The 16,939-nt window shown below is 40.6% G+C and overlaps 1 protein-coding gene across 2 annotated transcripts in view; it reads left to right on the forward strand.

The window, feature by feature from the left end:
* Nucleotides 1-16,939, forward strand: part of CAMKK1 (calcium/calmodulin dependent protein kinase kinase 1) — a 125,605-nt gene that overhangs the window by 95,763 nt on the left and 12,903 nt on the right. For both annotated transcript variants that reach the window (XM_039334657.1, XM_039334658.1), the window contains exons 10-13: nucleotides 484-683; nucleotides 1,395-1,448; nucleotides 2,210-2,283; nucleotides 14,392-14,479. In XM_039334657.1, coding sequence (XP_039190591.1) covers nucleotides 484-683; nucleotides 1,395-1,448; nucleotides 2,210-2,283; nucleotides 14,392-14,479 — 416 coding nt within the window. The remainder of the gene's footprint in view (nucleotides 1-483; nucleotides 684-1,394; nucleotides 1,449-2,209; nucleotides 2,284-14,391; nucleotides 14,480-16,939) is intronic.

Genomic DNA, 16,939 nt, shown 5'->3' on the forward strand with positions numbered 1-16,939 from the left:
CCTATTGAAGACCAGACAGCAGTGCCTAACTAACCTTAGTTGATTTTTAAAAAAGATAAATAGGATGAGAAACCATCAGGAAATCCCAGGACTGTGGGATAAATTGAGAAATTACTTTTTTTAAAAAAAAGTTTGCATTTTGCTAAGAAAACATCATGAATGATGCATGTAGTTACTAGAAGTTGCACTTGAATTGAGGGGGTCTTAGTAATGGAAAGATCTGGAGGCGTAGAAAACTATTTGCTAGTTTGTGACATCTGAACTGAGATATTGTCCGACAACAGTTTTGACTTTTCTTAAGAGCCTATGTGGCTATCTTTGTTTCTAGAAAATTTGGAAATTCAAGATTAAGAGAGATAATCAGCAAAGAAAGTTTTAGAAAGCAACCATCCTATTTGGAATTCTTGTAAGATAATATGGAATGGAAGTAGTTTCTCCTTTAGCCACCATTGGACATCATGTTTTCTTTTTTTGCCTTTCCAGTGCATTATCAGAAGATCATTCACCGAGACATCAAACCATCAAACTTGCTCTTGGGGGATGATGAACATGTCAAAATTGCTGATTTTGGAGTGAGCAATCAGTTTGAAGGCAGTGATGCCCAGCTCTCCAGCACTGCTGGGACCCCAGCCTTCATGGCCCCCGAAGCTATTTCAGATTCTGGAAAGAGCTTCAGCGGAAAGGTAGAATCTTTATTTTTCTATATGGCTTTCACATGCACATTCAATTGGAGGGAGTATAATTATTATTAATTATATTTCTTTGTCACCCATCTCATTTCAAGGCAACTATAGGCAGCTTACAGCATAAAAACATTAAAATCATCAGAAATAAATATTACTAATCTAATAACAATATATTCTTCATTCTACTGTTCGCCCTACACCAGAGATTTCCAACTTCAGTGAATTTAAGACTTGGCTGGCTGGAAAATTCTAATCTAGGAGTTGAAATCCACAGGTCTTAAAGTCACTAAGGTTGGGCACCCTGCTCTGCACTATTATTTATATAAGACCACATTTTTCTTGATTTTCATGAGAAAGTTTTGAATGTTTCAGAAGCTGTATGAACATATCTACCTTCTATGTTCACTATCAGACCTCCAAATCAGTAGCTTTATTTCCAATGTTCAGCTTGTGAGGACCAATATTTATCCAGCCAAAAATGGCATTATCCACATGTAAGAAGGTGGTACCATCATGTCTCAGGGAAACTCCAAAAGTACAAACGAACAAACAAACAAAAAAACAATCTTTAGAAAATACATACCCCAGAAAGGGAAAATCCTCAAACCAGCATACAGTACCAGGCCATGAAAAATAATGAGAAATAAAAAATGTTAAAACGTCGGAAAGAAATAAATACATTAATTAAATGTTTTTTTTTCCTTTCAGGCTCTAGATGTCTGGGCAATGGGTATTACTCTCTTTTGTTTTGTATATGGGAAGGTAAGGAATCTGTAAATGGGACTATTTTTTTAGGGGGTGTGTTAGAGTTAAATCATCTGTTCTAGGGCTCTCCACTTCCCCTTTCACCCAATAAGGCATACTAAAAGTTGTATCAATATATTGGATTGAAGCACCTTGTTAAACATAGCTTAGCCTTCCCAGGATGATATTTGGAAACTAGCTTTCTTGTAAGGGTTACGCACTCCCATAAGATAATTGTTTCCAATATGCATGCATTGTTTTGTTCTACATTATATTGTAATATGAATTATTTTCTACAACACAGCTAGAAATTAGTTGTAGTACAGGAAGGGGGAAGGGGAAGGGAAGGGAGATTTTCGATGCTCCCTGCAAGATTCCCAAAGAAACTCAATGGGGAAGCTGGCAGGAAATCAGAAGTTGCTCCTGTTCCCACTGCTTTTTTGCCCACCCTTGGCCATTTTGCATTTCTGTTTAAGTCAAGAAATACCTCTGAAACAATGACTCAGTGATTGGATTGTTCAATAATGCATAAATATATATAATAAATATAATTTGGAACAGCTAATGATTTGGTTAAGACCCTACACACACACACACACACACACACACAGAGAGAGAGAGAGAGAGAGAGAGAGAGAGAGAGAGAGAGAGAGAGAGAGAGAGAGAGACTAAGCCATAACTGTTCCTGCCAGAGAGAGAGAGAGACTAAGCCATAACTGTTCCTGCCAACGTGGGGTTATCTATAGGCCAAAAAGAATGGAAAATGGTTTGTTTTTCAGTGTCCCTTCATTGACGAATTCATCCTGGCACTTCACAACAAGATCAAAAACAAGCCCGTGGAGTTTCCAGAAGAGTAAGTAGACTTGTAGAATTGATTACCGCAATCAGAGTTCCTCATCCGGAGTCATTTGAATATCTAGTCTTGCCCATTCCAAACAGGTGGTAATCATGCCTGTAAACAGCAACTATGCCAGTCTCTTTTCAGTTTGGGTAACATCTGGAACAGCAATGGATGAAAGCAGGGACTGAACCCATGGAAAATGGGCTGAGGGGGTATCCCACAGATAGACTGCTGAAGATCAAGGAAGTTGTAATCCCAATAGGTAGAGGACATCACCCTAGTAGTCCTCGGTAGTAGCTCCATTAATAGAGATTTACTCTAATTACACCTATCCCATTAATACCCTTCTTTCCTTTGTTTTCTTATCTCTGCTTTCTCCAGCCACTTTACATATCATGGAAGCCTCATTTCCGACATTGTATTAGATATGCTGCATAATTAGTTAGACTGGTATTTAAGGAGCATTTTCCCAGTTATTCCCATATTGTTCAACGACAGCCTGGAAGGATGTTTCATAAAGCTCTCTCTTTTTGAAGATGAAATCATTTTCAGTCAAAAATATATTTCTTCTTTCCTTTTGACCCTTCTCTTATATATTGGTTTTGAGATTTGGTCCTAATTATTTCTCTGTCGCACCAAAGTATCTCAATTATTCTCTCAACCTTTGCTACAGGTCAGTCACCTTTGTATTTATTGACATTCATTTACTGGTAGTATCCATTCTCTTTCTTGACCTTGTCTGTTCTCATTTTGCTCCACTTTTAAACACTCCAGGGCAATTGCCTTCCATTTCCTTTATGATATTCAAACTCTCACTTCCATATAACGAAGTAGGGAAAAACGGCCTTTCTTCATACTCTTTTTCACTTCTTTTAATAAACATGTTTTCCTTATTAAAGACCACGTATTATCTACTACTTTCTACCTGCATTGCATGCCTTAATGTTTTTCCATCTATTTTTCCATTTTTAATAAACAGTCTACCCAGGTACAGAAATGCATCTACTTGCTTTAATAAACACATTTATGTATAATCTGCATTCATTAATTCACTTTTCCCTGTCAAACACAGCTACCTTGGTCTTAGATACATTGATTTTCAGATCTGTATTCCCTGTGACATCATACAGTCTATCTAACATCCACTGCAAATAATTTGATTTGTTAGCCAAAAACATGGCATCACCAGCATACAAAAGTATATATATGTTTACATTTCCAACTAACATACTTCCTTATACATACATGTATAAGGAGGTATATTGTTATATTTAAGTACATTAACAACGAAGGGGATATCACACATCCTTTTCTTACGGTCTGCTTTCCCAAGAAACTGGGATAGGCAAATGTTGTTGTTTCCTAATATAAAAGGTATCATCACAGAATGTAAGTTGTTCCAAGTAAATCTACCTTTGTTATTGACTGAATAACTCCAGAAGTTTTGGGATTACACCCAAGCAATCTGTTATTATTGGTACTATCTTTGCTTTCTTTTGCCACAGTCATTCTACTTCTGTTTGTAGCTCTTTGTATTTTGTGATTTTCTTCCATTCTTTCTCTTCTATTCTGTCTCCATGTATTGCCACGTCCACTACCTAAAAAATTTTTGGGTCTGTTTTATTGACAGTTGTTAGATCTGCAGTGCTAACGTAGCAAGTGCTTGTCTGCTTGAATTCTAAATTCCCATTTTCATCTTTCTTACATTTTTGTATTGGAATTTTTCAGATACGCTTGACAAACTATTTCCCCCGTGGTTTTCTATTTCCTCCTGCTGTCTTTGTTTAGGAGAGCCATAACAGTGTCTTTCAATTGTCAGGGACAGATGTAGTTTCCACATACTTAGTAAACAGGTTGCTGAGCCACACTGCAGGTAGTCCTCGATTTGAGACCAGAATTGAGCTCACATTTTCCATTGCTAAGCAAGGCAGTTGTTAAGTGAGTTTTGCCTCATTTTGGAATCTTTTTGTCACAGTTGTTAAGCAAAGTACTGCGGTGGTTAAGGGAATCATGTGAATCAAGGCCATTAAACGAACCTGGCTTTCTGCCCATTGACTTTGCTTGTCAGAAGCCGGCTGGGAATGTCACAAATGGTGATCCTATGACCCTGGGACAGTGCAAGTGTCATAAATACATGCCAGTTGCCATGTATTTGATCACAGGACCCTGGGGATGCTGCTATGGTCATAAGTGTGAAAGCTGGTTATAAGTCCCTTTTTCCAGTGCTGTTGTAACTTTGAATGGCCACTAAACAAAAGGTTGTAAGTCAAGGACTACCTGTATAAACAAATCCTATTAATATTTTCCCCAGTTTAACATCTACCCTTGAAGGCTTCACACGTTTCAACATTTTTCACAGCGTTATGACTTTCTTTTCATCACTTTTTTCTTGAGCGCTAAAATGGATGATACAGTATTTGCTCCAGTTCTTCCTTTGATGTATCACTGCCATTCCCATGCAGTTCTGTAAGACACTCCTTCAGCATTCTGTCACTTCAGCTTCACACAAAATTATTTCATCACTTTTATTTTTAATAAAATAAAAGAGAAAGAGAAAGAGAGAAAGAGAGAGGGAGGTGTCATGGAAAACCCAATGAAAAAGACAAGAGATAGCAACACAATAATAATAATTCTTACTCTAGGATTCAGAGGTTTATTTTGCTAATGATTTGGAACATAGCAAGCATAATAACACATCATCACATACATCAATAACCCATTGCAATGAGGACCAGATGACATAGCAGAATCGAATAGGACAGCTATAGGCAAATGGCAAATCAATCAGGTCCAGTCTCAACCTTTTATACCCTTTCTCGTTCTAAGACTGTTGTCAGATGGTCTGCTGACTTTTGCTGACTTCTGACCTTTTACTGATTTCCTGCTGACCTACTTTCCATATATACCCATGTACATTCGAACTCGCATCCATCAGCTACTTTTCAGTTCCCTATTTCTCCCACAGTTACAATGCTCATGTTCCAAATATACATAGAACTATCTACTTTGCAATTTCATATTGCACAAAGCTCAGCAGATTACAAATAGTATGTTCGTTTTGTGAAACAGCATAAAGTTCAAATCACTTCTGTGGGGGCCTATTTCAGGTTTGTTCTAGCCTCATTTTCTTATATGAGGAGGGGGCTATATTTTCATCTCCCACAGAGGGAAGCAATGGAAGATTATCAAGAAGAAATCCAATCTGTCAGAATCCAATTATATTTCATCTTTAATTATCAAATATAGAAACTCCCAATTCTGCCTTCTCTGGATTCTGCCATAAGAGGGAGAGAAGGGGGAGAACAAAGGGGCTTTATGGCCCTCACTTCCTTCAGTACACTTCAAAGAGCTGAATGCTGAATGTGTGTTTATTGTAACCTCAAAGCGTTAGCATACCAAAGACGGGTATTTGCCTTTCATGTAGTTATCTGAAGTCTCCATCCAGACGGAAGAAAGAAGAAAGGGGGTGGAATTGTGATACTTGAAACTATCACTGGAAGGGGGGTTGATTGGGTGGGACTACTGGGGAACCCCTTAAAACCTTGACTGGGAGAGCTTGAACCCCAAGTCCTGTCTAGCATGCCTGCAACCATTTTCTCTTAATAAAGGATTCCTGTTGGAAGAATTATTCCAAGAGTTCTGTCTTCTTAAGATGCAAAGTGGGGTGGGTCCTTACATTAGACAGGACTTGCCAAATTAATCCACCTGGAAGGAAGACCCTTGCCGGGGGATTTTGCAAAAATTTACCATGTCAGACAATGGAGCAAGAGAGGGGGGAAACTCCCTGGAAAGAGAGCCGCTGACCCAGTTGGAACCTTGCCAGATGTTGGGATCCGAGAGGCCAGATTCCTCAGGAGAAGAAGTGGTGGAGACACGGGACCACAAGCCTCGCTGGTCGATGGGCGTTGGAAAGAAAAGTGAGTGGGAAAAGGAATCAAGAAAGGTGACCCTGAGACGGGGGACCAAGCAACCAGAATGGAAGCAGGAGATGGAGAAATCCCTGCACGCAAGTGAAGAGGGAGGACGCTGGGCACCGTACTCAGACTGGATCCTAGAGAAAGCTATTGACCTGATGAAGAGAACTCTCAGCTCCCTAGGAGAGGAGAATACTGAGCCCTACGGCCGTCCCAGTTCCTGGAGACGCAAAGGGAGAGACACCGAGGGGGACGTGGAACCTGCAACCCCAGGGACATCTACTGATCCAGGAGCCCCCACCCCCTACCGGACCACAGATGGCAATCTGGACGGAAGATACTACCACCCACAACAGAGGCACCGATCCATTCCAAGACGTCCACCGTTGGAGGTGAAATTCAAAGGGGAGCCAACACGCTTGGGGTTTTTCCTAACCCAAGTCCTCAGCTACATGAAGGAATATGGGCAGGATATTCCCAGCGACAAAGCCCGCATCCGGACCGTGCAATCTGCCCTGGATGGACCAGCTGCGGATTGGGTCGTGAACTTGCATGACTCCAATGCCCCAGAACTCAGTAACTTCAACCGTTTCATGTCCTCTTTGAGAAGACGATTTGAAGACCCCCTGGCTGATCGCAAAGCCCGTGCAAGAATAACAACGATGAGGCAAGGCAAACGCCCAGTGGCTGAGTATACACAAGAATCCGGGCCATTGCAGCAAACTGAATTGGCCAGATACATCCTCCTTGGCCATATTACCAAGATTGACTAAACTAACTATGATCTATATGATGCTTTCCTTCCCCGAGGACCCACATCGACTGGAGGAATGGTACGTCTTGGCAGAGGAAGCAGAGATCGACATATTGAAGAGGCACCGCTGAAGAAAACAATGGAGCCGCCCCCCGCCTGAGCTGACACACCAACCGGTGAAATCATCGGATACAGCCAAGAAGCAAATGGGATGTTTCAAGTGCGGAAGAGAAGGGCATCGAGCTGTATAATGCCGCTCAAAGGCCCCCCAGCACAACCCAGACAGATCCCCAATCAACAAACCCGGAAAGTATTCAGCTAAGCCAAAAGAAACAGCCATGAGAATGATGGAAATTGCAGAACCCCCCACTTCTGCTCACCAAGGGGAAAGAACTCCAGCCTACACCACAGGGCCGGTGGATGCCTCAGATGACAGCTCGGAGGGCGAACCCCTGGTAAGTGGACGCATCACACCCATCTTCAAAACAGTGACTATATTAATCCCCCCCATGCCCGAAGCTGTGAAGGTGAAAGCCTTAATAGACTCTGGCTGCACCCGCTGCCTCATTAGCCCAACACTAGTGGGGAATCTGGGCATCCCATCCAGGAGACTGGAACAACCAATCTCATTTGGCCAGCTAGATGGATCCATAGCAGGGGGGGTGCCAGCTACCCTAGCCACTTTGCCAATACATCTCTCCCTGGGCAACCATGAAGAGGACTTAACGTTTGTGGTGACCCCAGGTATGGAATGCCCAATGATTCAGGGATGGAATTGGTTGAAAAAATGGAAACCCCCTGTTAAATTGGAGGACGACAGAAATCAAATGCCCGAAGGGGTAACCTATTGACTTAAAAAAAAAAAAAACATCGAATAAAAAGGACTTAAAAAAAAAAAAAAAAAAAAAAAAAACAAAAAAAAACCAGAAAAACCAAAACAAAAAAAAAAAAAAAAAAAAAAAAAAAAAAAACAAGAAAAAAAAAAAAAACACCCAAGTGGGAGGCTACCAGAATCAGAATAGAAAAAGCATCCATAGGAGTAGTAAAAAAGATTAACAGAAATACCAGAGGAATATAGGGACCTTGCTGAAGTCTTCAGTGAGGAGAGGGCGAATGAGCTTCCCCCCCACCGACCCACAGACTGTACCATTGAATTCAAGCCTGGGGCAAAACTCCCTAAGCCCAGATTATACTCCATGAGCCCAAAGGAGAAGGAGGAAATGGAAAGATTTATAAAAAAAAACCTGGAGAGAGGTTTCATTGAGCCAGCCAAGCCTAAAGTGGCTGCCCCGGTCCTTTTTAGAGAGAAGGAGGATGGCTCTTTACGTTTATGCGTGGATTATAGGGCCCTGAATACAATCAGTGAAAGCAACCTATACCCGCTGCCCCTCATGAAAGACATGCTGTCACACCTATCGAAAGGGAAAATTTTTTCTAAACTAGACTTAAGGGAAGCTTACTATCGCGTGAGAATCAAGGAAGGGGACGAATGGAAGACTGCATTTAACTGCCCCATTGGGTGCTATCAATTCAAAGTCTTGCCATTTGGATTACAAGGGGGCCCTGCAGTCTTTATGCAATTAATCAATGACGTTCTAAGGGAGCACCTGTTTAAGGGGGTCCTTGTTTACTTGGACGACATTCTTATCTTTACTGAAACAAAAGAAGAACACGTCAAACTTGTCAGAGCGGTTTTAAAGAAGCTGCGAGCCGCTCACCTATATGCCAAACTCTCAAAATGCGAATTCCACCAGGAAAGGATAGACTACCTAGGCTATCGCATATCCCCACAGGGCATTGAAATGGACCCAGAGAAGGTCAAAGCAGTATTAGAATTGGGCACCACCCCGCACAAGAAAGCAACTACAAAGTTTCCTGGGCTTTGCAAATTTTTACCGCCAATTCATCCCCTCATTTGCACAGATAGCCTTGCCCCTCACCAACTTACTAAAAACGAAGGGAACATCCTCAGTAAAACCTAGCCAGCCACTAACATGGACAATGGAGTGCCAAGCAGCGTTTGAGAGACTAAAGAGACTTTTTTCTGCCGAACCAGTACTAAGGCACCCAGACATGGACAAGCCCTTCATAATACAGGCAGATGCAAGTGATGTGGCAGTGGGGGCTGTGCTATTACAAGAAAATGATGATGCAGTATTGCAACCCTGTGCATATACATCCAAGAAACTCACGGAAACAGAACAGCGCTGGCCCGTATGGGAGAAGGAGGCTATGGGATACGTTGGGCATTACTCACGTGGCGACAGTTCCTGGAAGGCAACAAAATCCCCTTCCAGGTGTGGACTGATCACAAAAATTTAGAAGCCCTGAAAACTTCCAGGAAACTCAATCCCAAACAAGCCCGCTGGTCCCAGCATTTTCACCAATTCCAATTTAAGCTCAAACATTTACCAGGAAGAAAGAACTTCCTGGCAGATGCACTATCTCGCATGCCCCAATATAACAGCGCACGAACCACAGACTCTAGACCAATAATGGCAGAGTCACAACTGGCAGCGCCAGTAACCACAAGAACCCAAGCCAAAATAAAACCACAACTGGACAGCCAAACTGGGATTGAATTCAGAAAAAGTTTGGAAACAGATGAATGGTTCCAGAAAAACAAACATGTGTGCACAATGAGAGACGGGTTGCCTTGGGTAGGGGAAAAGTTATATATACCAACAACTCAAAGAGTAACTTTCATGCAGCTTTGCCATGACACAAAATCAGCAGGGCATTTTGGATTTGTAAAAACTTTACACTTAATTAAACGGCAATTTTGGTGGCCATCAATAAAAAAGGACATAGAAAGTTATGTTGCCAGCTGCCCAACCTGTGCATCAGCAAAGAGGTTGCAAGGGAAATCGCCAGGGCTATTACAACCAGTGGCAAGTCCCTCAGCCCCCTGGAGGGAAATAGCCATGGATTTTATAGTGGAATTGCCAGAAAGCAATGGGAATACTGTTATCTGGACAGTCACGGACTTGTTTTCCAAACAGGTGCACTTTATCCCTTGCCAAAAGATTCCCACTGCAAAGGCCTTAGCAAACTTTTCATCCAGCACATTTACAGATTGCACGGGGCACCCCAACGCATCATCTCTGATAGGGGAGTGCAATTTACGTCTGCATTTTGGAAGGAATTTTTATCCCTCTTAGGGACCACTCAGGGACTGACATCTAGCCATCACCCTCAGACAGATGGACAAACAGAACGGTGCCATTCAGTACTTGAGCAATATTTGAGATGTTTTTTAAATTTCCAACAGAGTGATTGGACGGACTTACTTCCTTTTGCAGAAGTTGCCTACAATAATGCAGTCCACTCCAGCACAGGCTACACTCCTTTTCAAATAGCCAACGGTCAAAGTTTCAACCCCATGCCAGAATTAACCCCAAACGAACCAACGATCCCTTCGCTGAAAGAATGGATGGAGAAATTACAAAACACCTGGCCAATAGTCAGAAAAGCACTAGATGAAGCTAGGCAGGCATACAAAACACAAGCCGATAAAAAAAGGGTTGAGCCTACACCATTCATTATAGGAGAAATGGTGTACTTATCTACAAAATACCTAAAGTCCCTACAGCCCTGTAAAAAACTTGGACCAAAATATATAGGACCTTTTCCAATTAAAAGAATCATAAATCCAGTAACAGTAGAATTAGAATTACCCAAAAATCTCAGGCAAATACACCCAATTTTTCATTGCAGCTTGCTGAAAAGAGAGCATCAATCACCTCTACGGCCAAAAATCCCCCCCCCACCACCTCCAATCATGGTGGAGGGCGAACAACACTTCGAAATAAAAGAGATCCTTGACTCTAGGAGATATCATGGAGCAACTCAGTACCTAGTTGCCTGGAAACACCTCCCTCCCTCACAAAACGAGTGGGTCCATAAACGTCATGTCAGAGCCCCGAAGCTATTGAAGAAGTTTCACACAGAGTATCCTAACAAGCCTGACTAAGTCTTATACCTGTTTTGTTTTCTTTCAGGTGAATCTCTCTTATTTTTAAGAGGGGCCGGATGTCAGAATCCAATTATATTTCATCTTTAATTATCAAATATAGAAACTCCCAATTCTGCCTTCTCTGGATTCTGCCATAAGAGGGAGAGAAGGGGGAGAACAAAGGGGCTTTATGGCCCTCACTTCCTTCAGTACACTTCAAAGAGCTGAATGCTGAATGTGTGTTTATTGTAACCTCAAAGTGTTAGCATACCAAAGAAGGGTATTTGCCTTTCATGTAGTTATCTGAAGTCTCCATCCAGACGGAAGAAAGAAGAAAGGGGGTGGAATTGTGATACTTGAAACTATCACTGGAAGGGGGGTTGATTGGGTGGGACTACTGGGGAACCCCTTAAAACCTTGAATGGGAGAGCTTGAACCCCAAGTCCTGTCTAGCATGCCTGCAACCATTTTCTCTTAATAAAGGATTCCTGTTGGAAGAATTATTCCAAAGAGTTCTGTCTTCTTAAGATGCAAAGTGGGTCCTTACACAATCTATAAGTAAGGAGAAATATCCAGACAGTAGGAACAATTAATTGGTGGTATGGCTTTTCTTCAGAAGTTGTGGGTGTTCCATTGCTGTAGGTTTTCAAGAAGAAATTGGACAATCATTTGTCCAGAAGAGTATAGAGTCTCCTGTTCGAGCAGGAGGTTGGACTAGAAGACCTCCAAGGTCCCTTCCAACTCTGTTAATCTGTTTTTTAAAAAGTTGACATTTGGCCCAAAAAGTTATCCTGTTTGAGAATCTTCTACCTGAGTACCTGAGGCATAGAATCTCATAAGCATTTCTCCCCCTTAGCTGCAGAATATAACAAAATATGTTATAAAGCTAAGCATTTCTGCTCTTTCATATCATCTAAATTCTATGCAACTGTTTCATTCAGACTAATGATCAGATCAGCCTGTCTTACACACTAATCTCTGTGTATGCTTTAGCTCAGCGGCAGAGAATGTGTTTGCCTAGAGAAGATCAGAGGAAACCTCGGAGAGACATTTTAATGATTTGGCAGTAAATAAACCAAAGATTGGACTGGATCAACGGGTGTGGGTGATAAGCAGAGGCAGAGTTCAAATTAATTCTCCCAGATCACTTATGTCCTATAGATTGACCAAGATAATTGGTGGAAATACTGTATATTCTTCCTATCTAGTGAGTAGAACAGAGATAAAGTTCTAGGTTAGCCCCCCCAAAATAGGATTTTCCACATTCTCATAATAAGGTATGATCAATGAATCAATAAATACCGTATATGTCGGCGTATAAGGCTTCCGCGAGCGCTGAAATCGGCGCCAAAGATGGGGGTCGTCTTATACGCTGAGTTGTCTTATATGCCGGAAATACTGGTAGTTTCCGGCGTACAAGACGACGTTCTAGGAATGCGGCTCGGCGATAAAGACGGGGGTCGTCTTATACGCCGGGTCGCCTTGTACGCTGGCATATACGGTAGTCATCCAAACAAAAGTAAAGCTTAGCATGCTATGTGGATGCAGCTATTAGGTCCTTAATGGATTGGGTTAAGTATTTATTAATTTATATCCCATCTTTATTATTTTTACAAATAATTTTCGATATCATATATCCACATGACTCCCTTCTATTTTCCCCACAACAATAATCCTGTGAGGTGGGTTGGGCTAAAAGAGAATGACTAGTCCAAGGTCACCCAGCTGGCTCTCGAGGCTAAAGGAGAACTTGAACTCATGATCTCCGGCTTTCTAACCTGGTGCCTTAACCACTAGACCAAACTGGCTGTGGTTTTGTGCAAATATAGCTAGCCAGCTCCATCAATATACATAATCAATCTGTTGTCTTTTCTAATGATTCCGGTAGCACACAATAATCTTAACTGAATTACAAAAATCATCATTGAGGGATATTTTAGAACAAAGGAACCAAAATAAAACTCTAGCTTGGCATTGCTAAAATCTAAGATGTGTCATTAGAAGTCCAGTTGAATCCAGTTAAGTTCTGTCCTCCCCCTGTTTCTAAATGGGGCTCCAATCTTACAGATCAACAGCCTTACAGGTCAACAACTTCAACCCCCAAAGTCAAAAAGCTTACTTAGCTCAGTGCAAGCCATGGTTGATATCTGAACTCAGACAGCTCAAACAGAAACTATGAGTGGCAGAATTCAGTAGCTTTGAATTCCTGGTTTATAGGAACATTACCCCCAAATAGGGTCATGTTCTCCATTCTTCCATCACCATCCCTCTCCTTCCCTCTGCCCAGTTATCTCTGATAAACAACAGAGTACCAGGGGAACTTGTGTATGTTTATGCTTCAATTTATGGGCTGGGATTTTTTTTGGCTATAAACAGCTTTCAAAGTGGTTATGATAAAATCATAAAGAATTACAACATCACAAAAGCAGTTACTAGGAATATAATGAGACTGGCAAAATTTCTGAACCTAATTTTGGGAGGGGAAAAGGCACAAGAGTCCTAGTTTCCAGGGGGGGAAAACCCCTAAATAGTAACAGATTCTGTCTAGTGAATCAGCAAAATGTGGGAGAAGATTCCATTCTTGACATCAGTTTGGCCTTTACTGGCAGAGATGGAGCTATTGGAAGATCCTTGACCAGCTGTTACATCTTTGCCTTGCTACTGTCCTCTGGCTGGCTCAGTTCCTGGATTTCTGTTTTGTTCTGTTATTGGTTAATTGAAGCAGCCTTCCCCAGCCTAGTATTGCTGACCAAATATGTTGGACTACAACTTTCATAATTCCTAGCCGCTCTATTTGGGAGGGGACAATTTGGGAGAGTCCTTTCTTGTGTAAGGATACCCTCAACCCACTTTTGTCTTTGACTTACAACAGTGCATTTAGTGACTGTTCAAAGGTCACTACAACAGCACTGAAACCAGTGACTTATGACCATTTTTGACACTTATGGCTGTTGCAGCATCCCCATGATCATGCGATCAAAATTTAGATGCTTGGCAACTGGCATGCATTTATAACTGTTGCACTGTCCTGGGAGTGATGTGACCACCTTTTGTGACCGTATGACAAGCAAGTGAAATGGGGAAGCCAGATTCACTTGACAACTATGATACTAACTTCAATGATTCACTTAATAACTGTGGCAAGGAAGGTCATAAAATGGGGGAAAATTCACGTAACAACTGTCACTCATAACAACATAAATTTTGGTCTCAATTGTGGTCATAACTGTGGTTAGAATTTTGCACCTGTTGGAAAGCAAGCCGATTCATTCGCCACTCAGCTTCACTCTAGTTGAAATAGCTAGATTTGGCAGGTAGGGGTTTACATGCAAAGCCTTATGTACTATAGGATTTTTAAATTCAAATAACGGTGCTTGGATAAGGAGTAAGGTTGGTAAGTTGTACTTTATATTTGGGAGTTGAAGTCCACATATTTTAAAGATGCCAAGATTAAGAAACATTGTTCTGACCAAATATTTTATATTTGCTTCCACAAGGATCAAGACCACTGAGGAACTAAAGGATCTGATTCTAAAGATGCTGGAAAAGAACCCTGAATTAAGGATAACTGTTCCTGAAATTAAAGTAAGCAATTATGAACTTTAGTGGATTGTTGAAATGTTGCTTTTTCTGAGCTGTTCCATATCACAGTAATTGAATAGATGGGTTAGATTTTATTTAGTATTTTTATCAGTTATGTGCTACTACACTAGCTTTCCCCAACTGGGTGTCTTCAAGATGTGCTAGCCTGGCTGAGGAATTCTGGGAATTGAAGTCCACAAGTCATAAAAGGACCAAGTTTGAAGACCCCTGGGCTAGCCTATAATTTCCTAAGTTACAATAACTTCCAGAATTTCCAGCCACTGAGAATTTTAGGACCTGTAGTTCAATACATCTAGAGAATATTGGGGAACAGCATATTAAACTTTGAAAGGGTTTATATAGTAACTCTGCATGTCTTTGTGCTGCAAAAAGCAATGGCACATAGCATCCACATACAAGTAATCCTCGACTTAAGACAACAATTGAGCCCTAAATTTCTGGGGCTAAGCAAGAGTTAAGTGAGTTTTGCCCCATTTTATGACCTTTCTTGCCACAATTATTAAATGAATTTGTGCAGTTGTTTAGTAACATGGTTGTGAACTGAATCTGGCCTCCTCCTTGACTTGGCTTGTCAGAAGGTTGCAAAAGGTTGTGATCACACAACCCTGGGACACTGCAACCGTCATAAATTTGAACCAGTTATCAAAAATCTGAATTTTGATCACGTGGGGGATGCTGCAACGGTCCTAAGTTTGAAAAATGGTCATTAGTCACTTTTTTCTTTTTTTTCTTTTTTTTTAAAAAAATTATTAAATACAAAAGGAAAAAAAGTTAAAAAACATTGAACATAGTTGGCGACAACTTATAAGGAAAATCTTTATAAGATGCTTTATAGATGGCATCTACCACCGGCTAGACTCGCAAAAATGTATAGTGGTTACTCACCACTCTGCTGGAAGTGCAAAAGGGAAAAGGGTACTTTTTTCCACGTTTGGTGGGCTTGTAAAGAAGTACAGGTTTATTGGCTTAGGGCTTGGAAATGGATAACAGAAATGACGGGTCAAAAAATCCAATATAAACCAGAAATGCTACTATTAGGAATATTAGAAAAAAATATAAAATATAAAAAAATATAAATATAAAAGATGATATATATTTAATTATACATGTGATAACGGCGGCAAGAATTTTGTTTGTCCAAAATTGGAAAGTAACTGAAATGCCTAGCAGAGACGCGCTAATAAGAAAAATTTTGTATTGCTCAGAATTGGATAAGATGTCTAAAGAATTAAAAAACCAGGAGGAAACAGAATACTACCTAATTTGGAATAAATTTTACAAATGGAGGGAAAGAAGAAGGAAGTCGATAGAAGGGATATAAATAGAGGAAGATTATCAGAAATGTATAGCTGCATATAAATATATAACATTTATTCTTATATGTACAGTATGGAATGATTAGACAAAGATATATGTCAAGAATAAGTCACTTTTTTCAATGCCATTGTAACTTCGAACAGTCACTAAATGAATGATTGTAAGTTGAGGACTGCCTGTATTGCAGATCAGCACAATTCAGTCCTAGAAACCATGCTCTCCTCTGATTGCTTAGGATCAGCTTTCAAAATGGATTGAGCTTTAACAAAAGATAATTTGTACATGGAAATGAAGTCTTTAGAAATTCAGACCATCTTGCTAAGAGTAATTGTTACTGAACTGCTAACTTGAAATAATCATCCCATCAAATAAAAAAAAGAAGGATCTGGATTCTGCTTGGTAATGTTTTTCATAGTTTAGCTGGTTAGAGACCAATAATGTCATAATCTTAAAACTTGAAAGCTTTGCTACCTAAGCCATTTGCTAGAACAGGAAGAGTGACAATTGCCATCTTACATTAACAGATGATTTTATAGCTTCTTTTTTAAAAAAAAAAAATCTAAGAATTGCCATCTCTTCTTTTTCCACTCTGTTCTTTCAGATAAAATTCAGTTAAATGGGTTCCCATGAGTAAGACATAATAAAGCTCAGCCATTAATTTATTGTATGACTTTTGACAAGCCTGTCTTTTGTAGATTCTGCTCTGCCCCCCCTTGGAGGTCATAATTTTGGGTTGTTTAACAGCAGCTTTTTCAAAGAGTGGACTATGATCCCAGAGAGATCATATAGCAACAAATGGAAGTTTGCAAGAGAGGTGTCCCTGGCTGATTCTTTCCAAGCCTGATGCAAAAGTATGCAAATATAAAACAGCATGACAATTTCAGAACTGTTGCTGAAGTTTTGTTTTGATTTGCTGTAGGTTTTTACAGCCAATATCTATTGGGAAGTACTGGGCTTCAGGGTTAAGTGATATCAGATTTCCCGAAATTTCAGACCACTGTGGCTGACATCTTCAGAGGCAAGGTGGTTTGCTTTCTTGTTTACTTTGTTGCCTTGCCTGGAAGGTTTTTATGTTCTTTTTAACCACGGCTGTTATTTCTTAGGATCATAACCAAATACAAGCTG

This window comes from Crotalus tigris, unplaced genomic scaffold (assembly GCF_016545835.1).
Source record: "Crotalus tigris isolate CLP2741 ecotype Arizona unplaced genomic scaffold, ASM1654583v1 scf7180000017632.1879674, whole genome shotgun sequence".
NCBI classification, from domain to species: domain Eukaryota; kingdom Metazoa; phylum Chordata; class Lepidosauria; order Squamata; family Viperidae; genus Crotalus; species Crotalus tigris.